The sequence below is a fragment of the Pongo abelii genome, chromosome 8 (assembly GCF_028885655.2).
Source record: "Pongo abelii isolate AG06213 chromosome 8, NHGRI_mPonAbe1-v2.0_pri, whole genome shotgun sequence".
Taxonomy (NCBI): domain Eukaryota; kingdom Metazoa; phylum Chordata; class Mammalia; order Primates; family Hominidae; genus Pongo; species Pongo abelii.
This window is the reverse complement of record NC_071993.2, coordinates 69,829,922-69,852,725: the sequence shown is the minus strand read 5'-3', so window position 1 is coordinate 69,852,725 and position 22,804 is coordinate 69,829,922. Positions and strand designations below refer to the sequence as shown.

At 39.1% G+C, this 22,804-nt stretch overlaps 1 protein-coding gene across 11 annotated transcripts in view; it reads left to right on the top strand.

Annotated features, from left to right (window-relative positions):
• ADK (adenosine kinase) overlaps nucleotides 1–22,804 on the top strand; it is a 564,491-nt gene that overhangs the window by 31,090 nt on the left and 510,597 nt on the right. For all 11 annotated transcript variants that reach the window (XM_024253829.3, XM_024253826.3, XM_054522434.2 and 8 more), the window contains exon 2: nucleotides 18,636–18,710. In XM_024253829.3, the coding sequence (XP_024109597.1) occupies nucleotides 18,636–18,710 (75 nt within the window). The remainder of the gene's footprint in view (nucleotides 1–18,635; nucleotides 18,711–22,804) is intronic.

The following is a 22,804-nucleotide window of genomic DNA, read 5'->3' as shown; positions in this document are numbered from 1 at the left end:
TTTAAAATAAGAATTGTAAATTCACATTACTGCACAATTTTTTTTTATGCTGTGGTATTTTTTTAGAGAGGTAAGTGAGCTTTTAAACTAAAATTGTTTCATTTATGGAATATTTTGAACTAAAAGGAATCTTTCTATTTATTTATTTATTTATTTATTTATTTATTTATTTATTTTTGAGACACAGTTATACTCTTATTGCCCAGGCTGGAGTGCAATGGCATGATACCTGCTCACTGCAACCTCCGCCTCCAGAATTCAAGCAATTATCCTCTCTCAGCCTCCTGAGTAGCTGGAATTACAGGCGCATGCCACCATGCCCGGCTAATTTTTGTATTTTTAGTAGAGATGGGGTTTCGTCATATTGGTCAGGCTGATCTCGAACTTCTGACCTCAGGTGATTCTCCTGCCTCGGCCTCCCAAAGTGCTCACAGGCGTGAGCCACCGTGCCCGGCCAGGAATCTTTTATGTGCAACGTTGTCAGCTGTTAATGCTCCTATTTATAAATAGGTCACCTTTGTTTGAAAAAAGCATATAAGATTTTCTAACTCCAAATCTTTCCAGCCACAATATTGCTACGTTAAGCAGAACTGTCAAAGATAAAACTTGAACCAAAGTGATTTTCTAGACTGTTTGAATGTTAACCCTTTCCTGCAATATTGGTTAACAGTCACGTCTCCCTACCTCTTCATACCTCCTTGGTTTTATTTTATTTATTTTATTTTTTGAGACAGGGTCTTGCCCTGTTGCCCTTGCTGGAGTGTGGTGGTATGAACACAGTTCACTGCAACGTCAACCTCCGGACTTAAGTGATCCTCCCACCTCAGCCTCCTGAGCAGCTGGGAGTAGTCCCACTTGTAGTCCCTACAGTCCCACCTGTAGTCCTGTAGTCCCACCTTTGTATTTTTTGTAGAGACGGGGTTTAACCATATTGTCCAGGCTGGTTTTGAACTCCTGAGCTCAAGTGATCCACCTGCTTTGACCTCGCAAAGTGCTGGGCCTCCCAAAATGCTGGGATTACAGACATGAGCTGCTGTGCCCAGCCACATCTTTGGTTTTAAACTGTTATTTAAAAAATACTGTTGCTGGGCACGGTGGCACATACCTATAATCTCAGCACTCCAGGAGGCCAAGGTGGGAGGATCACTTTGAGGCCAGGAGTTCAAGGCCAGGGAGGCCGAGGTGGGAGGATCACTTTGAGGCCAGGAGTTCAAGGCCAGGGAGGCCGAGGTGGGAGGATCACTTTGAGGCCAGGAGTTCAAGGCCAGGGAGGCCGAGGTGGGAGGATCACTTTGAGGCCAGGAGTTCAAGGCCAGCCTGGGCAATATGATAAAACCCTGTCTCTACAAAAAATATGAAAATTTGCAGGGTATGATGGTATTGTGCCTGTAGTCCCAGCTACTTGAGAGGCTGAGTCAGGAAGATCCCTTGATCCTGTAATGAAATATACTTTTTTTTTTTTTTTTTTTGAGATGGAGTTTTGCTCTTGCTGCCCAGGCTGGAGTGCAGTGGTGCCATCTTGGCTCACTGCAACCTCCACCTCCCAGGTTCAAGCGATTCACCTGACACAGCCTCCCGAGTAGCTGGGATTACAAGCATGTGCCACCACGCCCGGCTGATTTTGCATTTTTAGTAGAGATGGGGTTTCTCCATGTTGGTCAGGCTGGTCTCCAACCCAACCTCAGCTTACCCACCCACCTCGGCCTCCCAAAGTGCTGGGATTATAGGCATGAGCCACCTTGCCTGGCCATGAAATATACTATTAATAAAATGAAATACTGTGATAAAACATAAACATTTTTTTTACTTTTTACTTTTTTAGCTGGCATTCTGGTCTGAGATTATTTTATTTTATTTTTATTTTATTTGAGACAGAGTCTCGCTCTGTCACCCAGGCTGGAGTGCAGTGGCACAATCTCAGCTCACTGCAACCTCCACCTCCCGGATTCAAGCAATTCTGCCTGCCTCAGCCTCCTGAGTAGCTGGGATTACAGGTGTCCACCACCACGCCCAGCCAATTTTTCAATTTTTAGTAGAGACGGGGTTTCACGATATTGGCCAGGCTGGTCTTGAACTCCTGACCTCAGGTGATCTACCCACCTTGGCCTCCCAAAATACGGGGACTACAGGTGTGAGCCACTGTGCCCGGCAGAGATTTTTATTTTTTAAATAGCAAAGCTAGGTTGTGAATAGGATGACCATATGTTCCAGTTTGCCCAGGACAATTCTGGATCATGCCTGTTATCCTGACATTATTATTTATTATTTTTTCTTTTGTAGACACAGGGTCTTGCTCTGCTGCCCAGCTGGAGTGCAGTAGTGCAATCATGGCTCACTGTAACCTTGAACTCCTGGGCTCAAGTGATCCTCCCACCTCAGCCCTCCAGAGAGGCTGGGACTATAAACACACACCACCATGCCTGGCTATGTTTTGTGTGTGTGTGGGGGGGGGGGTGGGGGGGTGGGGGGTAAAGATGGGGTCTTGCCATGTTGCCCAGGCTGGTCTTGAACCTCCTGGCCTCAAACTCTTGGTCAAGTGATCCTCCCGCCTCAGCCACCTAAAGTGCTGGGATTATAGGCATGAGCCATTGTCCCCGGCTATCCTGACACAATTATTAATAGACACATAAATGTGTATCATTTACTCTTAAAAGGGTCCCATTTGGATAATAAATTATCTGGTCACCTACATATGCATTATAATCACTTTGCTGTACTAGGTTTTGTTTGTTGAAATGTTATTTGAACTAGGACCATAAGATAATGGAATTTTGGCCTATTTTGGGTACATTTGGATGTTTTTCATTGGTCAGACATTTTTATTGTATGGAGAGTTCTGAGTGTAAAATGTATATTGAATAGTAATGCACATGATTTGAAATTAGGGATTATTTGTTATCTTTCTTTTGGGAGGTTACATAACCTTGAGGAACCTCTTGTTTCCTCATCGTTAAAAAGAGATAATAGCAATACCTATCCTACATGGCTGTTTTGAAGATATTAAAGAGGTGACATATCAAAAAATGCATTTTAAGTTGAAAATTGTTATATAAATGTTAGTCATGTCACACATATGCCTTTCTGCAATTGAATTTAAAATGAATAATTTTACCTAGTATAGGGGAACTTACTATTTGATAGAGCACTGGTAGTGTTTTGCTGTAAAGGAGAGCAGGGAAATAATGGTAGTTGGAAGTATATGCTGGGCTAAGGTTTTCTGCAGGGAGGGTTTGAAATTTTCACATTTGTGTGCTGAAAAGAGTGGTCCAATAGAGAGCAGAAAAAATAGATGATGCTTGACAGAAGGAAGAAATCAATGTTGAGTAGGAAAGAAGGATAGAATCTAGAATACATATGGAAGGATTGGCTTTACGTAACCAAGAGACACATTTCCCTAGTCTGTTCACTTAAAAAAAAAAAAGCCAACAATAAAAATTTTTTTTTTTTTTTTGAAACAGAGTCATCGGCTGGGCGCAGTGGCTCACGCCTCTAATCCCAGCACTTTGGGAGGCCGAGGCGGGTGGATCCCGAGATCAGGAGATTGAGACCATCCTGGCTAACACAGTGAAACCCTGTCTCTACTAAAAATACAAAAAAAAAAAAAAAAAAAATTAGCCGGGCGTGGTAGCGGGCACCTGTAGTCCCAGTTACTCGGGAGGCTGAGGCAGGAGAATGGCATGAACCCGGGAGGCAGAGCTTGCAGTGAGCCGAGATCGTGCCACTGCACTCCAGCCTGGGTGACAAAAAAAGAAACAGAGCCTCTCTCTGTTGCCCAGGCTGGAGTGCAGCTGCCCGATCTCGACTCACTGCAACCTACCTCTCCTGGGGTCAAGGAATTCTCCTGCCTCAGCCACCTGAGTAGCTGGGATTACAGGTGTGCCCCACCGTGCCAGGCTAATTTTTGTAGAGACGGAGTTTCACCATGTTGGCCAGGCTGATGTGGAACTCCTGACCTCAAGTGATCTGCCTACCTCGGCCTCCCAAAGTGTTGGGATTACAGGCGTTAGCCACTGTGCCTGGCTCTCTCAGTATAATTTACATAAAGTCAAATCAGCCTTCCCTTTCCTTCCCTTCCCTTCCTTTCCCTCCCTTCCCTTCCTTTCCTTCCCCTTCCCCTTCCCCTTCCCCTTTCGCCTTTCGCCTTTCCCCTTTCCCCTTTCCCCTTTCCCTTCTCCCTTCTTTCTCCCCTTTCCCTTCTTTCTCCCCTTTCCCTTCTTTCTCCCCTTTCCCTTCTCCTTTCCTTTCCACAGGGTCTTACTTTGTCACCCAGGCTTGAGTGCAGTGGTGCAAACACGTCTCACTGCAACCTTGACCTCCCCAGCCCAAGCCATCTACTTGTCTCAGTACCCCAAGTAGCTGGGCTACACGTGTGCACCACCACACCTGGCTATTTTTTTTTGTATTTTTTGTAACAATGCCGGGGGAGTGGGGTGGGTGGAGGTCTTGCTATGTTGCCCAGAGTGGTCTTGAACTCCTGAGCTCAAGTGATCCACCCACCTCGGCCTCCCAAAGTGCTGGGATTACAGGTGTGAGCCACTGTGCCCGATCCAGCCTCTTTTTAATTAATTCTGTCCCCCTTCTCACCCAGGCAACCACTTTTGGACTTCTTTTACTATAGATGTTAGTTTTGCTTATTCTAGAACTTCACATAAATGGAATCATACAGCAAGGAGTATTTTGTGTCTGATTACTTTTGTTCAATATAATATTTTTGAGAGTCACCCATTTTGGTGTGTGTATCAGTAGTTTTTCCCTTTTATTGCCAAGTAATATTCCATTATATGTATGTAGCAACAAGTCTTCTATTGATAGGCTTTGGGTTATTTCCAGTTTTTGGTTACTATGAGTAAAGTTGCTATGAACATTTTTGTATATATCTTTATGTGGACTTGGGTAAATATCTAGGAGTGAAATTGCTGTGTACTAGGGTAGATTTATGTTTAACTTTAGAAACCACTAAACTTTTCCAAAATGGAAAATTTAACACTTTTTACATTCCCACCAGTTTTTTTATGAGAGTTCAGTTTTCCACATTCTTCACAATGTTTGGCATTTTAAAATTTAGGCATTCTTCTGAGTGTGTACTTGTATTTCATGGTTTTTGTTTATATTTCCTTGATGGCTAATATGTGATTATTGGCCATTTGCTTATCTTTTATTTTGAAGTGTCATTTCTGAAATATTATCACTGAATAATATTTCATTGTGTAGATATGCCACAATTTATCCATTTATCACTTGATAGATATTTGGATTATTTTCACTTTTGGGCTATTATGAATGATGGTGCTATAAACATTTATGTACAAGTTTTTATTAAACTTTTATGTACAACCCTATTTTATTGGGTTGTCTTTTTGTTGCTGATTTGTAGGAGTTCTTTTTATATCTGAATGCAAGTTGTTTGCCAGGTTTCTCAGATTTTACACACACATACACACACACACACACACACACACACTTTCTCTCTCTCTCTCTCTAAATATTTTCTCCTGGTCTGAGCTATGTTGTTGCATTTTCTTAATGCCTTTTGAGAGCAGAACTTTTAAGTTTTGAGCCAGTTGAATTGTTGATTTATTTTATTTTATGGTATTACCTTTTCTGTTCTAAGAAGTCTTTCCTTACCCTCTGCTAGGCTTGTGAAACTATTTTCTCATGGTTTTTTTCTAGAAGCTTTATATTTTTGTCTTTTGTATTTAGGCCTATGATCTATCTTAAACTACTCTTGCTATCATGTAAGGGTTTCTCAAAAGGATTTTCAATGAATTGATGAGATAGCTATGGGTCTTTTCTTGGATTTGTTCTATTCTGTTGATTTATTTGTATCTTCTTATGTCAATGCCACACTGTCTTAATTATTGTAGCTTTATAAGATTGGTATTGTTACTTTAAATTTTGATAGAATTAATCAGTGCAGCTGTGTGGGCCTGGAGTGTTTTTTGCGGGAAAAAGCAGAAGGTTTTAAATTAGTGTAATTACTTTTACAGGTTTAATTACTTTAGCTGATATGTAAGCATTCAGGTTCTTCACTTTTTCCTGTGTCAGTTTTGAGAAGTTGAATTTTTGAATGAATTTATTCTCAATTGTTGAGTTGTTATAAAGTTCATAAAATTTCCTAATATTTTGTTATTGCCTGTATGAACTGCTGTATTTCTCCATTTGCATTCTTGATGTTGGTACTTCTTTTGAATTTTTGGATCAGTTTTGCTAGGGGTTTAGCAATTAATCTTTTCAAAAACCCAGATTTTGTTTTGTTGAATTTCTGTTTTGGTCATGTATTTTTTATTTTAATGTATTTCTGCTCTTTTAATTTTCTTGCTGTACTTTTTTTTTTTTTTTTTTTGAGACAGGGTCTTGCTTTGTCGCCCAGGCTGGAGTGCAGTGGCGCGATCTTGGCTCACTGCAAGCTCCGCCTCCCACGTTCACACCATTCTCCTGCCTCAGCCTCCCGAGTAGCAGGGACTACCGGTGCCCGCCACCACACCCAGCTAATTTTTTTTGCGTGTTTTTAGCAGAGACGGGGTTTCACCGTGTTAGCCAGGATGGTCTCGATCTCCTGACCTCGTGACCTGCCTGCCTCGGCCTCTCAAAGTGCTGGTATTAGGGGCATGAGCCACCGCACCCGGCCACCTTGCTGTACTCTTTTGGATTTGATTTGCTCTCCTTTTTCTACCTTTTTTGAGTTAGAAGTTTAGATCATTGTTTTTAAACCTTTCTTGTTTTCTAATGTGCATTTCATTTCATTTCATTTATTCATTCATACATTCATTCAGAGACAGAGTCTTGCTCTGTCGCCCAGGCTGGAGTGCAGTGGTACGATCTTGGTTTACTGCAACCTTGGCCTCCCAGGTTCAAGCGATTCTTCTGCCTCAGGCTCCCGAGTAGCTGGGACTATAGGCGTGCGCCGCCACGCCAGGCTGATTTTTGTATTTTTAGTAGAGACGGGGTTTTACCATGTTGGCCAGGCTGGTCTCTAACTCCTGACCCCTGCCCACCTCGGCCTCCCAAAGTGCCACCGCGCCTAGCCACATTTCTTTTATTATTATTATTTTTTCTTTGCCAACCCCCAGTAGTCATTCTAATGTACATTTCTTATGTAGTTAACATTTTCTTCTGAGTACTCCTTTAGCTGCAGCATACAATTTTGGTGTGTTCAATTCAAATTTCTATTTCCATTGTGATTTTTCTGGTCCACAGGTCATTTAGAAGTTTATTGTTTCTTAATATTTGGGGATTTTCTAGCTATTTTCAATTTTACATGGTGTTCAGGGAATGTGTTGTTGACATATTGTGTACATATCTGTACCATATATCTGTAAATGATAAGTTGTTTATCATTTTAATCCTTTGATAGCTACAGAGATTAGTTTTAAGGCCTACCCTGTGATGGTCTGTTTTGGTGAATGTTACATGTGTCTCTAATTCCGCTCTGCAATATTTTGAGGTTTTCAGTGTAGATATTTTATGTATCTTTTATTAAATACAGTGTATACTGCAATTATTGAATTTAGTGTTCTATAATTTATCAATTAGGTCAGATAGTTTTATGTGTTACTATTTAACTGAGATATAATTCAGTTACCGTAAAATGCACCACTTAAAAATTGCACAGCTCAGTAGTTTTCAGTATATTCACAAGGTTGTACAGCCATCGGCACTATTTAATTCCAGAATGTTTTTGTCCCCCAAAATGAAAACCCATACCCGTTAGCCGTTACTCTTCATGTCTCCCTAACCTTTAACCCCTGGCAACCACTAATCTACCTTGTCCCTACAAATTTGCCTATTCTGAACATTTCCTAAGTGGAATCATATAATATTTGGCCTTTTGTAGCTGGCTTTTTTTTTTTTTTTTACCAAGTATGTTTTCAAAGTTCATCCATGTTGTAGCGTGTATCAGTATTTCATTCTTTCTTATGACTGAAACAATATTTCATTGTATAGATATGCCCCAATTATCCATTTATCACTTGAGAGATATTTGGGTTATTTTCACTTTTGGGCTGCTATGAATAATGGTGCTATAAACATTCATGTACAAGTTTTTGTGTTGTTCTATGTTTCTATTTCCCCTAAGGGTAGAATTGCTGGGGCATGTGGTAATTTTATGTTTACTTTTTGAGGAACTGCCAAACTATTTTCCAAAGTGGCTGAATCACTTTATAATTTGCAACAGCAATGTATGAAGATTCCAGTTTCTCCACATTCTTGTCAATACTTGTTACTGTTCTAGTCTTTGCTGAGAGGCTCTGTGTGATTGTTGGAGCATACTTTCAGCACTCAACCAGGCTTTCAGTTCATCCATAGCCTTGACTTCCTGTTTTTGCCAAGCTTCATGCTCAGTCAGTGGTGATTGCTTAGGGCCTTCTCAGGTCTTTCTTGAGTATGCCTATAGGCCTGGGCACACTGTTGTGATCTTCCAGAGTCTTAGGAATTTCAGAACTTTTCAAAACTCCCTATGGACATCTCATTCTCCTACTTTTCCTTTTGTGTTTTTTGGTTAGCTTGTTTGCCCCAGCTGCTTCAGGTAGCTGAAATGTTAAGCAATTGTAGCTGATTGTTTTTGACAAATAAATACCTTGGGGGAAAAGGCTGTTAGCAGTGGGCAAGCTCTGAATCAGGTTAAATATTGGGAAGTCTTGGGAGTGGGGTTTTTCAGGGAATTGCTAGTCAGCTCAAATAATAACTGTACTCTGAAAATGGGACTTTGAAGGAACTCTAGCCCTGTTCTGTCACCTCCACTGGCTGCTAGGCTCCAGGATTCCACGGTTTGTGGTTTGCTGCTTTTCAGGGCTAGCCTGGAGCTGGGAAGAAGGGCATGGGAATAAGGCATGTTAAAATGCCACAAAGCTTGCTATTCTTACTGAGATGCAGCCATCTTTTTTTGAATAAATGCTCCTTGGATTGTTGCAAACTTTTTGGTTAATATTCAGAGTTCTGAAAAAGGCTATTTTTGACTTTTTTTTTTTTTTTTTTGAGATGTAGTCTTGCATTGTCGCCCGGGCTGAAGTGTAATGGTGTAATTTTGGCTCACTACAACCTCTGCCTCCCAGGTTCAAAGGATTCCCCTGCTTGAGCCTCTGGAGTAGCTGGGATTATAGGCGCCTGCCACCACGCCCAGCTAATTTTTGTATTTTTAGTAGCGACAGGGTTTCACCATGTTGGCCAGGCTGGTCTCGAACTCCTGACCTTGTGATCTGCCCGCCTCGGCCTTCCAAAGTGCTGGGATTACAGGTGTGAGCCACTATGCCCGGCCCAAGTCTTGACATTTTTTTGCCAGTTTCTTGTTGCTTTTATGGAAGAGAGGATTTTTGGAGGTCCTTACTCTGCCATTCGCAATGATGTCACCCTAATTTGTTTTTTAAGCATTTAAAAAAATTATTTTAAAATATAAAGACAGGGTCTCACTATGTCAATTACAAAGACAGGGTCTCGCCCAGGCCAGTCTCAAACTCTTGGGCTCAAGTGATTCTCCTGCCTCGGCGTCCCAAAGTGCTGAGATTACAGGTGTGAGCCACCACACCTGGCCTAAACATTTTTAATATATCTGTTTTTATATCCTTTTCCTCCCTTTTCTTTTGAAATACAACTCACAGAAATCACAAAAATAGTACAGAAAGTTCCTGTGCACTATTCACTCAATTTCCCCCAGTGATATATCGTTTATAACTATAGTGTGTTACCAAAACCAGGAAGCTGATTTCGGTGTTATACAATAGTATTAAGTTGACTATAGACTTTATTAGAATTTCACCAGTTTTTGTATATACTGTTTTTAATTGAGGAGGTGGTGGGGTATAGTTCTATAAAGTTTTATCATGTCTGGATTCATGTAGCTATTACCACATTCAGTGTATTAAACTATTCTGTTACCACAAAGAAATTTCTTCATATTATTTCTTTATGGTTATGCTTTTCTCTGAACCCTAACCCCGGCAACTACTGATCTGTTTTCCATCACTGTAATTTTGTAACTTCGAGAGTGTTATATAAATGGAATCATATAGTAGGTAACCCGTAGATACGGCTTTTTTCTCACTTAGCACAGTGCCTTTGAGATCCATTTAAGTTGTGTGTGTCATAGTTCATTCCTTTTTATTGCTTCTCTTTTATGGGTATACCATAGTTTGTTTACCTATTTACCTGTTGAAGGACATTTATTATGTTTCCAGATTTTTACCATTTTTTTTTCTTTCTTTTATTTATTTTTTTTGCTCTGTCACCCAGGCTGGAGTGCAGTGCCGTGATCTTGGCTCACCACAACCTCCACCTCCCGGGTTCAAGTGATTTTTCTGCCTCAGCCTCCTGAGTAGCTGGGATTACAGGTGCACACCACCACGCCCAGCGAGTTTTTCTATTTTTAGTAGAGGCAAGTTTTCACTATGTTGGTCAGGCTAGTCTCGAACTCCTGACCTTGTGATCCACCAGCCTCGGCCTCCCAAAGTGCTGGGATTACAGGCGTGAGCCACCACACCTGGCCCAATTTTTTTTTTTTTTAAACAGATATGGTCTTGTTCTCTCTGTCACTCAGGCCAGAGTGTATTGGCATGATCATTGCACACTACAGTCCTCCTGGGCTTAAAGAATTCTCCCACCTCAGCTTCCTGAGGAACTAGGACTAGAGATACGCACAACTGCACCCAGCTAATTATTTTTATTTTTTGTAGAGATGAGGTCTTACTATGTTGCCCAGGCTGGTCTTGAGCTCTGGCCTCAAGTGATCCTCCCACCTCAGCCTCCCAAAGTGCCGGGATTACAGGTGTGAGCCACCATGGCTGGCCTAGTGTTTTACAAATAAATCTGTTAGGAACATTTGTGTACAGATTTCTCTGTGCACTTAAGTTTTTCTTCCTCTAGGATAAATGCTGTGTAGTGTGATTCTTTAATTTTTGGTGTGTCTGCCTGTTTTACTAATTACTGAAAGAAGGGTGCTAAACTAAGATTATGTATTTACCTATTTCCTTTGTTTCTGAGTTTTTAAAAAAGTATTTTGAAGCCATTTTATTTGGTGTGTACATATTTTGTATTGTTATCTTTAGTATTTCTTTTCTTGATGATTTGACCTATTTTCATGAAATCCCTTTGTATCTGGTGATACTCTGTATTTTAAAGCTTACCTTGTCTGATATTAATATAGCCACTGTAATTTATGATTAGTGTTTTCTTTTTTTTTCTTTTTTTAATTATACTTTAAGTTTTAGGGTACATGTGCACAACGTGCAGGTTTGTTACATATGTATACATGTGCCATGTTGGTGTGCTGTACCCATTAACTCGTCATTTAACATTAGGTATATCTCCTAATGCTATCCCTCCCCCTCCCCCCACCCCACTGTGATTAGTGTTTTCATGGTGTGTCTTTTTGCTAACTTTTTATTTTCAAAACTAATTTGTCTTTATAAAAGTGTATCTTGGGCTAGGCATGCTGGCTCATGCCTGTAATCCTAGAACCTAGGGAGGCTGAGGCAGAAGTATAGCTTAAGCCCAAGAGTTTGAGATGAGCCTGGGCAACAGAGGGAGACCCAGTCTCTACTAAAAAGAAAAAAATTAACTGGGTATGGTGGCTATCGTCCCAACTTCTTGGGAGGCTGAGGTGGGAGAGCTTGGGAGGTTGAGCCTGCAGTGAGCTGTGATTGCACCACTGCCCTCCAGCCTGGGCAACAGAACAGGAGCCTGTCTCAAAAAAAGAAAGAAACAAAAGATCAGAACCTATAATCACAGAATCACTCAAAACCCATGGAATTATCATATGCTAGCCATTGGGAATACAAATGTAAATGAGATTTCAAAAAAAATCTTTACCCTTTGTTATCTAGGTGATTAAGATCAGTTGATTGAGATGAAGTTCAAAGCAACCCCTAAAATCAACTAAAAAGTTCATCAAAGGACTTTTAGAACTGAGCAGGAGGGAATGAATAAATCTTTGGGAGGGAGGGATGCAGTGCCTTGATATACAGTACCAGGAGCCATTTTCTACATTGTTAACAGCACTCCTGAGTGGTGTTGGGGGCAGCTTGTATATCTTATGTGGAAGCCCTTGGGTAGGAGTCGATCAGGAAAAATTTCCCAAGACAGGTAGCATATAGGGAATTTTAAGAAGATGAATGGGAGTTTGCCAGGCAAAGGAAGCAGGAGAAGGACTTTACAGGCAGAGTCTTATTCAAAGAACAGTAAGGCATTATGATTAAAATAGTTTGTATATATTAGAATGGTGAGAGGTAAGGCTAAAGAATTACTGAATTTTGATGATCTTAATGTGCACATTTCTTCCCATTTTAACAACTCTGAAATTGGCATACATCTTACAACTGATTGTGTTTTGCATCACCATTGGAAATTGGGATTATTTTATGAATAATGGCATCTTAGATATGATGAAATATGGTAAGTTTGAGTAGATTCAATGTCCTTTAAGTTATGCTTTTGGATTTTATCCTATTAATAATCAGAAGCTAGGTAGATTTTAAGTAGGAAAATATTATGGCTAGAATTGGTTAAAATAATATGATTTTGGTGATATTGTGCAGGATTTATTGTGGCTAAAACAACTGCTAACAATGTAGAAATTCAGACAATGTCTGTAGAGGGCCTAGTGCTAGTGGGTATATTGTGGGAGATCCAGGTACAGGAAGCGTTTGATAAAACCAAGATGATGTTGTTACTAGTAAGACGGGGCTAGTTGACGTAGAGAGAAGAGTCATATATAAAGCTGAGGTTTCTGGATTTAAAGAGATGACTGGTGTAACAGTTAAAGGCAGTCATTGTTAGTGTTTATTCTGGCATCATAATTAAACGTTTCTGTTAGTGAGAGGGCTAATCAACATTCAAACATTAATATATCAATAGCCAAGAAAAAATTTTCTCAGAAACTCTTACTCTAAAATATAGGTCAGTATAAAATTTGTTGGCTGTCCAACAAAATAATAATTATAGTGTAGGTTTATGTTGGCTGCAAGCCTAAATTATGAGACATTTATAATATTACTGACCCCCCCCCCAAAAAAAAAAGATTGTTCAGAATCTCTCATCCTAGCATCCATTCCAAGAAAAAGATATTGCTAACATTTGGAACAAAAAGTAATCCCAGTACGGGTTAGTCATAGTTTTTGGCTGTAGACTAAACCTCATCTTGTTCACATTCTAGTAGAACAAGATAAAAATAAATGCTTATTCATATAGTATGTTCATTATTTAAGAAGGTCATAGTATTTACTGGCCTGGACACTAGTTTATATGTGTTTGTATTTAAGAAACTAGCCATTATAATCTCAATTATGTGCAGTGAAGGAGAGAGAAACATGACATGAGCAAAGTTTTATTTGCTTTTGAAAATAATTGTATCTTTTTTACTTAACTTACTATTTCAAGATATCTTTTATGTGCTACTTTATTTAATTAATTTGTTTTTAAGACAGGGTCTTATTCTGTCACCCAGGGCTGGAGTGCAGTGGTGTGATCACAGCTTACTGCAACCTCGACCTTCCAGGCTTAAGCGATCCTCCCACCTCAGCCTCCCTGGTAGCTGGGATTGTGGGTGTGCACCACCATGCCTGGCTCAATTTTTTATATTTTTCATTTTCTTTCTTTCTTTTCTTTTCTTTCTTTTTTTTTTGAGGTAATAGCATACTCATGGCTCACTGTAGCCTCAACCTCCTGGGTTCAAGGATTCTTCCACCTCAGCCTCCCTAGTAGCTGGGGCTATAGGCACATGCCACCATACCCCGCTAATTTTTGTATTTTTTGTAGAGATGGAGTCTCGCCATGTTACCCAGGCTGGTCTTGAACTCCTGTGCAGAGGCATTGCGCCTGCCTCAGCCTCCCAAAGTGCTGAGATTACAGGTGTGAGCCACTGTGCCCAGCCAATTTTTTGTAGAGGTGGGGTTTTTGCAGGTTGCCCTGGCTGGCCTTGAACTCCTGGACTCAAACCATCTACCTGCCTCAGCCTCCCAAAGTGCTGGGATTACAGGTGTGAGCCACCACGTCCATCCTGTGCTAATTTAAATTCCTTTCTCCTTATTGCTGTACTAGCCACAACTTCTGCAACCAGTTTCATGCAGGCTTTGGAAAATTGCAGCCTAATAGCATCACTCATCAGGGTCTATGTTGCATACGTTCTCCCTTGGGGAACTGTAGTGTTAAGATTAGGCTGGATGTGGTGGCTCACACCTGTAATCCCAGCACTTTGGGAGGCCAAGGAGGGCAGATCACCAGGTCAAGAGATGGAGACCATCCTGGCCAACATGGTAAAACCCCATCTCTACTAAAAATACAGAAATTAGCTGGGCATAGTGGTGCGTGCCTGTAATCCCAGCTACTCGGGAGGCTGAGGCAGGAGAATCACTTGAACCTGGGAGGCGGAGGTTGCAGTGAACCGAGATTGCACTACTGCATTCCAGCCTGGTGACAGAGCGAGACTCTGTCTCCAAAAAAAAAAAAAAAAAAAGAGCACTAATAATCTTGTCTATATTACAGTTTTATAATAAAAATGCATTACATATTAAACAGATTCACAAAATGAACTAATGACAATTTACATCTGTCCCTATACTTTCAGTTGTAAGTAACTAAAAACCAGCCTCAAATGGAAATAAACAAAACTACCGACATATGTAATTGAAAAGTCCAGATACCTAGGTGATGAAATAACCTGTACAACAAACCCCCATGACACAAGTTTACCTATGTAACAGACCTGCACTTGTACCCCTTTACTTAAAAAAGCAAAACAAAACAAAGAACAGAAAAGTTCAGATGGAGTATAGGTTTCAGGTAAAGCTTAATTAGGTGGTCCAACAACTTCATTAATGACCTGGTTTCTTTCAGTTTTCGCACTGTGCTTTCTGTGGTGTTAAATTTATCCCAAGGCAGCCACCTTGAAGCCATTAGGTTTTTAAGGCTTCTAGCACCTTCTTCATTTATATCTATTAGGGAAAAATATGTTCTGTGTCTGAGCATCATAGAAAAAAATCTTGGGTTCATTCTGATTTTCCTGGCTTAGGTTACATGCCAGTCTCTGAACTGATTACTAAGGCTAGAGAATATATTGTGCTGATTGGCTTAGGTTTTGGTTTGCCCCAGGGATGAATTCCACCCAAATTCCATTCTTGAGTGAAGAAATTTGGGGTAAAAGAGGGAGGATAGCAAGGAAAAGATGACAGACACACATTTCCAGTTTATTATAAGAATGACTTCAAATGACCTTAACTGAACTGTAATATTATTTGGGAACAAGTCAAACATTGTTAACATTTAGGCCCAGAGATAGTAGATGGCTTGCTTAAGCTACCTCAAGAACTGAGACTTGGGCTGGGTGTGGTAGCTCACGCCTGTAATCCCAGCACTTTGGGAGGCCCGAGGCAGGTGGATCATTTGAAGCCAGGAGTTCAAAACCAGCCTGGCCAACATGGTGAAACCCCGTTTCTACTACAAATATAAAAATTAGCCAGGTGTGGTGGTGGGCACCTGTAATTCCAGCTACACGGCAGGCTGAGGAAGGAATTGCTTGAGCCCGTGAGGCAGAGGTTGCAGTGAGCAGAGATCATGCCATTGCACTCCAGCCTGGGTGACAGAGAGAGACTCCGTCTAAAAAAAAAAAAAAAAAAAGAACTGAGACTCAGAAGTGAATTATTTGACTCTTGAATTCTACTTCATTCTTAGAATCAATTATTGGGCTCTCTGTAAGACTGTCTTTACTGAGTTTTTAAACGGAGTATAATAAACTCTTGGGAATGCGGTAATGTTCAAAGGTTTTACTTCTTAAAAAGAGGTGTAACAATTATATTCCTTAAAACTGAGAGGGGACCAATTGAGGGTAGAAGGATTGATGTGGGGACAGGAGGACACTTTTTTGTTGTTATTGGGATGGAAATGTTCAATAGTTTTGTGGTTATATGACTATACATTGAACTGGATGCTTACAAAGGGTGATAAAAAGGGTGAATGAAAATAAAAAGCCAAGTAGCCCAATAACACTGCTCATCCTTTTTTTTGTTTGTTTGTTTTTTTTTTTGTTTTTAAATAACAAGTTCTAGGCGTTTTTATTGTTTGAATAAGAATATATAAGTCAGACAGAGTAGTCCCAGTGAAATCATGGTTAGATTTTACTGTATTTGTCTATTGATCTTTCACCTTCTAAGCAGTTAAAGTACTTTCTTTTTATTAGACTTGCTTTGATCACAAATGCAATTTAAGTGTGAATAAGTAAGTGTATTATCTTTCCCTCCTCCACTCAGCTTTCTTTAAATAGAAAAGGGACAAATGTCTCTTTATTGCATATTCAGCCATAGTTGCTCAATCTATGGTGTTATAAGAGACTGTAATTTTATCTTCTAAAAATCATTACAGATTATAATTATAGGCTGTACCTCATTCTCTTAAAAAAATCTTGGCATGCTAGTCCATTGATATTACTGATAGTCGCCAAATGGTGAGAATGGTAACTGGTTTGGAGGCAACTGAAAGGGAGGGGGATCATCAGTAAACTGGAGACCAATAAAAAATTTCACAGAGACAAATCTTGTTGGATAAACTAGATGAATGTCTCTTATTGAGACTGGTCCAACAGTGTTCACTGGCCCATTTCTTGCTGCTAGATGAGCTTCTGTTTAAGGCATCACTTGTGGTGGAGTTCTTTCTTTTATTTGGATTGGAACCATACTGTGATCTCTTATGGAAAACAGACTTCCTCCAAGTCTGTTAGATATAATTTAAAATTATATCGTTTCTTGTTGATTTGTTTGTTTTTGTTTTGCTTTATTTCATGTTATAGGCATCTCAGATGAATCCTTATATATATAACATACAAGTATATGTATGAGAAGACATGAATGTAAGAAGTATAGGAAACATAAGACATGAATAAAAGTTTTAGCTAGACATTTTTAGATGAAAAGATGTGCATTTAAATTTGTGAAAGTTACAAATCATTCTATAAAAAGTTAGCATATATTTAAATTTTTTGGATACATAATAAGAGAATTATATCACTTCTGATATCCATTGTGAAGACCCTATCACAGTCATTTTTTGTCAAGGGTAGATAGGGTCTTGCTTGGACTCTTCCAGGATGTGCCACGGGCTCCCTAATAACATTCAGGGGAGTACATGTGCAGGTTTGTTACATGGGTATATCATATGATCCTGAAGTTTGGGTTTGTAATGATCTCCATCGTCTAAGTAGTGAACATAGTAACCAATAGGTAGTTTTTGAGCTCTTGCTTTCCTCTCTCTCTCCCTGATTTTGGAATCTCCAGTGTCTATTGTCCCGACATCTTTGTGTCTCTGTGTACCCAGTGTTTAGCTTCCACTTATAAGTGAAAACATGTGATACTTGGTTTTCTGTTTCTATGTTAATTCACTTAGGATAATTCAGCTGCATCCATATTGCTGTAAAGGACATGATTTCGTTCTTTTTTTTATGGCTGCATAGTATTCCATGGTGTATATGTATTGAATTTTCTTTATGCATTCTACCATTGATGGGCACCTAGGTTGATTCCATGTCTTTGCTATTGTGAAGAGTGGTGTAATAAACATATCCCTTTTTGGTAGAATGATTCTTTTTTTTATTTTTTTTATTTTTTAGACAGAGTCTTGCTCTGTCGCCTAGGCTGGAGCGCAGTGGCATGATCTCAACTCACTGCAACCTCCACCTCCTGGGTTCAAGCGATTCTCCTGCATCAGCCTCCTAAGTAGCTGGGACTACAGGTGTGCGCCACCATGCCTGGCTAATTTTTGTATTTTTTGTAGAGACGGGGTTTCACCATGTTGGCCAGGATGGTCTTGATCTCCTGACCTCATGATCCACCCACCTCGGCCTCCCGAAGTGCTGGGATTACAGGCGTGAACCACTGTGCCCGGCCTAGAATGATTCATTTTTCTTTGGGTATATACCCATAATGAGATTGCTGGGTCAGATGGTAATTATATTTTAAGTTTTTTGAGAGATCTTTAAACTTCTTTTCACAGGGGCTAACCTAATTTGCATTCCCATCAACAGTTTATAAGTATTACCTTTTCTCTACAACCTCGACAACATCTGTTTTTTTTTTTTTTTTTTTGACTCTTTAGTAATAGTTATTCTGGGCTGGGCATGGTGGCTCACACCTGTAATCCCAGCATTTTGGGAGGCTAAGGCAGGTGGATCAGCTGAGGTCAGGAGTTCGAGACCAGCCTGGCCAACATGGTGAAACTCCATCTCTACTAAAAATACAAAAATTAGCCAGGCGTGGTGGCAGACACCTTTAATCCCAGCTACTCAGGAGGCTGAGGCAGGAGAATCACTTTAACCTGGGAGGTGGAGGTTGCAGTGAGCTGAGATCGTGCCGTTGCACTCCGGCCTGAGTGACAAGAGCGAAACTCCGTGTCCCCAGAAAAAAAAAAATAGTTATTCTGATTGGTGTGAGATGGTGTCTCGTAGTTTTGATTTGTATCTTTCTCTGATAATCATCTTTTTTTCTAAATGTCTTTATGCTACCTCTAAAATGTCCTACATATAATAGGCAAATCAAATGTTTAATAAACTGGTATGTTAGGTTTATTTTCAGGTTGAAATGAAGATATTTTTATTTTGTGTACCTTTTACATATCAACTTACTTTTAGAAGTATTTCTAACTTGTATTTTGTGTTTTTTTAGAGAAAATATTCTCTTTGGAATGGGAAATCCTCTGCTTGACATCTCTGCTGTAGTGGACAAAGATTTCCTTGATAAGTAAGTATTAAACTCTTCATATGCACTATGTGGAACTTATATTTGAAGAAGAATGGATGAAAACTTTAGAAGTGAATTTACCACCGAACGTCTTCAATTAAAGGAAAACTCAGGAAATTTAAGTCTGGTGATAGCAAGTGTGCTATCATTAACTATTGAATAACTGAGTACAATTTTCCTTGGGAAAACTTACATACATTGCTATTTTTACTTAAAACTTTTTTGCTTATTATTTGGAAGGAGAAAAGTTGATATAATTTACCTAATTATTAAATTCCCCAACTTTTAAACTACTGTCAGTGAACTACATGTATAATGGTATCATAATCTACAGACATTCTACCCTGAGTGTACCCAATCTGGTTTCCTCTCGGAAGCTATAATGGGAGAAGGAAGGTGATTAGAGAAGACAAGAGAATATGCAGGATAGAGTTCAGAGGACATGAAGCTCTGCTGTTTCCGCTTTATTAGTAACTTCCAGTGTTTCAACTTAGCTGAGAAATCAGTTTGTTTATTTACCTAAGTATTTGAGGCCATTTGGTACAATAGTCCCCTCTTTTGTCCTCATTTTCAGTTTCTGAGGTCTCAGTTACCCATAGGACAGTGTAATAAGACATTTTGAGAGAGAGACACACACCACATCCACGTAACTTTTATTACAGTATATTTTAATAATTGTTCTGTTTTTAGTTAGTTGTTGTTAATCTCTTATTGTGCCTAATTTATAAATGGAACTTTATCATAGTATGATGTGTAGGTATGTATGTGTAGGAAAAACAGTGTATGTGTGTGTTTGTGTGTGTGTGTGTATATATGTATGTATGTATGTATCTGTCTATCTCTCTCTCTCTCTCTCTATCTATCTATCTATCTATCTATCTATCTATCTATCTATCAATGATTCAGTACTATCCATGGTTTCAGATACCCACTGGGCATCTTACAATGCATCTACCTCAGATAACGGGGGGACTACTATATGGCAAATTTAAGTAGTAAAAAAGATTAATGATGAGAAAGCAAGATCCCCCTCTCCTCACACACCCCAATTTCTGTACCCAAGAATAATTACTTTTTAAAAAATTGAGGTAAAATTTATATCGCATAAAATTGATCATTTTAACCATTATAAAGTATACAATTCAGTGACTGCCAGTATATTCACAAAGTTGTACAACCATCACCACTATCTAATTCAGGACATTTTCATCACCCCAAAATGAAATCCCATACCCAGTAAGTAGTCATTCGCTATTCCCTCCTCTAGCCCAGTCTCCTGGGAACTACTAGTATACTTAGTTTTTCTCTGAATTTGTCTATTCTGAGCATTTTATATAAATGGAATCATATAATAATATATGATCTTTTGTGTTTATATATATGACCTTTTGTGTTTGGGCTTATTTTACTTATGTAATTCTTTCAAGGTTCATCCATGTTGTAGCATGTATCAGTCCTTCATTCCTTTTAATAGTGGACTATTCCATTGTGTGGATAGACCACATTTTGTTTATCCATTCATTGGTTGATGGACACTTATGTTGTTTTTATTTTTTGTCTATTAGGAACAATGCTTCTTATGAACATTCATGCATAAGCTTTTGTGTGGGAATGTGTTTTCATTTCTCTTGGGTATACACATAGGAGTGGAACTGCTGGGTCACATGGTAATTCTGTGTTTAACTTCTAGAGAAACCACCAAACTGTTTTCCAAAGCAGCTGCACTGTTTTGCATTCCTACCAGCAGTGTATAAAAGGGTTCCAGTTTCTCTACATCTTTGCCAAAGCTTATTTTTTATTTTTTAAATTATAGCCATATGAGTGGGTGTGAAATGATGTCTCATTGTGATTTTGATTTGCATTTTTCTATTGAAAACTTTTGATGTTAGCATCTTTTCATATGCTTATTGGATATCTGTATATCTTTGGGAAAATGTTGAAGCTCTTTGCCCATTTTTTAACTGGGTCGTTGTCTTTTTGTTAAGTTGTAAAAGTTATTTTTATATTCTGGATACTAGACCCTTATCAGCTAGCGTATGATTTGCAAACATTTTCTCCCATTCTGGGGATTTACTTTAATTTTTTGATAGTGTCCTTTGATGCACAAAAGTTTTAAATTTTGATGATGTCCATTTTATTTTTCTTTTGTTGCTTATGCTTTTGCTGTCATATGTAAGAACCTATTGTTAAATCCAGGATCACAAAGATTTGTGCCTGTGTTTTCTTCTAAGAGTTTTGTAGTTTAAGGTCTTAGATTTAGGCATTTGATCAATTTTGAGTTAATTTTTGTATAAGGTATGAAATAAGCATTCAACTTTATTCTTTTGCGTGTGGAAATCCAGTTGTCTCAATATCATTTGTTGAAGAGACTGTTCTTTTCCCCATTGAATGATCTTGATACTCTTGACAAAATCAGGTGACCATAGATATATGGGTAAATTTCTGGACTCCATTCTATTCCATTGATACATATGTCTGTCCTTATGCCAGTATGACATTGGTGTTTTTGTGTATGTGTGTTTTGTTTTTTTTTTTTGGAGACAGGGTCTTGCTCTGTCACCCAGGCTGGGGTGCAGTGGTGCAATCATAGCTCACTGAAACCTTGAACTCCTGGGTTCAAGTGATCCTTCTATTTTCAGCCTCCCAAGTAACTGAGACTATATGCATGTACCACCATCCCTAGCTATTTTTAAAATTTTTTTGTATAAACGGGATCTCCTTATGTTGCCCAGGCTGGTCTCAAACTCAAGCCTGGCTTGATCCTAGGCCCAAGTTGTCTTCCCACCTTGGCCTCCCAAAGTGCTGGGATTATAGGCATTAGCCGTCATACCTGGCCTGTACGACACTGTTTTGATTACTGTAGCTTTGTAGTAAATTTTGAAGTCAGGAAGTGTAAGTCCTCCAACTTTGTTTTTCAAGATTATTATTATTATTATTATTATTATTTTTTAATTTGAGATCCCTCACAATTCCATATGAATTTTTGGGGATAGCTTTTTCATTTTTGTAAAAAAGGCAGTTGGAATTTTGATTGGAATTACATTGAATGTATAGATAAATACATGATTAAGTCTTCCAAGTTATTAAGACAGAATGTCTTTCCATTTATTTAGGTCTTTTTTTTTTTTTTTGGAGACAGAATCTTGCTCTGTTGTCCAGGCTGGAGTGCAGTGGCATGATCTCAGCTCACTGCAATCTCCATTTCTGGGGTTGAAGCGATTCTACTGCCTCAGCCTCCTGAGTAGCTGGGATTACAGGCGTGTGCCATCATGCCTGGCTAATTTTTGTATTTTTAGTAGAGACGGGGTTTTACCATGTTGGTCAGGCTTGTCTCAAACTCCTGACCTTGGGATCCGCCCGTCTTGGCCTCCCAAAGTTATGGGATTATAGGTGTAAACCACTGCGCCTAGCCTTAGGTCTTTTAAAAGTAATTTTAGCAGTGTTTAGTAGGTTTTCAGTGTATAAGTCTTATACTTCTTTGGTTAAATTTAATTTTATTATTTTTGATGCCATTGTAAATTGGGATTGTTTTCTTTTATTTTCTTATTGTTCATTGATAGTATATAGAAATATAAGTAATTATGGGGGACAATAATTTTTTTGAAACTTTTTTTTATATCCTGGGGATTACCCCTGTAAGTATATTTGGCTAAACTCATATGTCAAAGGGTAAGACAAGAATTTATAAATGTGTAAATTTGACTTACGGTAACATAATAGGAAATGTGCTGGGGGTCTAGGATAAACTGGGAGATGTGTTTTGTCCTAAGACATTCAGATAGAAACTTTAAAACACACTTTCCCAGTCAGAAAATACTACTATATACAGTTACGTTAATGATTTTAGTTCTTTTGGTTACCTTGTACTTTTAAATAATATACTATACTTACATTTCTTAAAATTTCTTGTTCTGTCAAATTTCAGGCTGGGCGTGGTGGCTCACGCCTGTAATTCCAGCACTTTTGGAGGCTGAGGCAGGTGAATCACTTGAGGTCAGGAGTTCAAGCCTTGCCAACATGGCAAAACCCTGTGTCTACTAAAAATACCAAAAATTAGCCAGGTGTGATGGCATGCACCCGTAGTCCCAGCTACT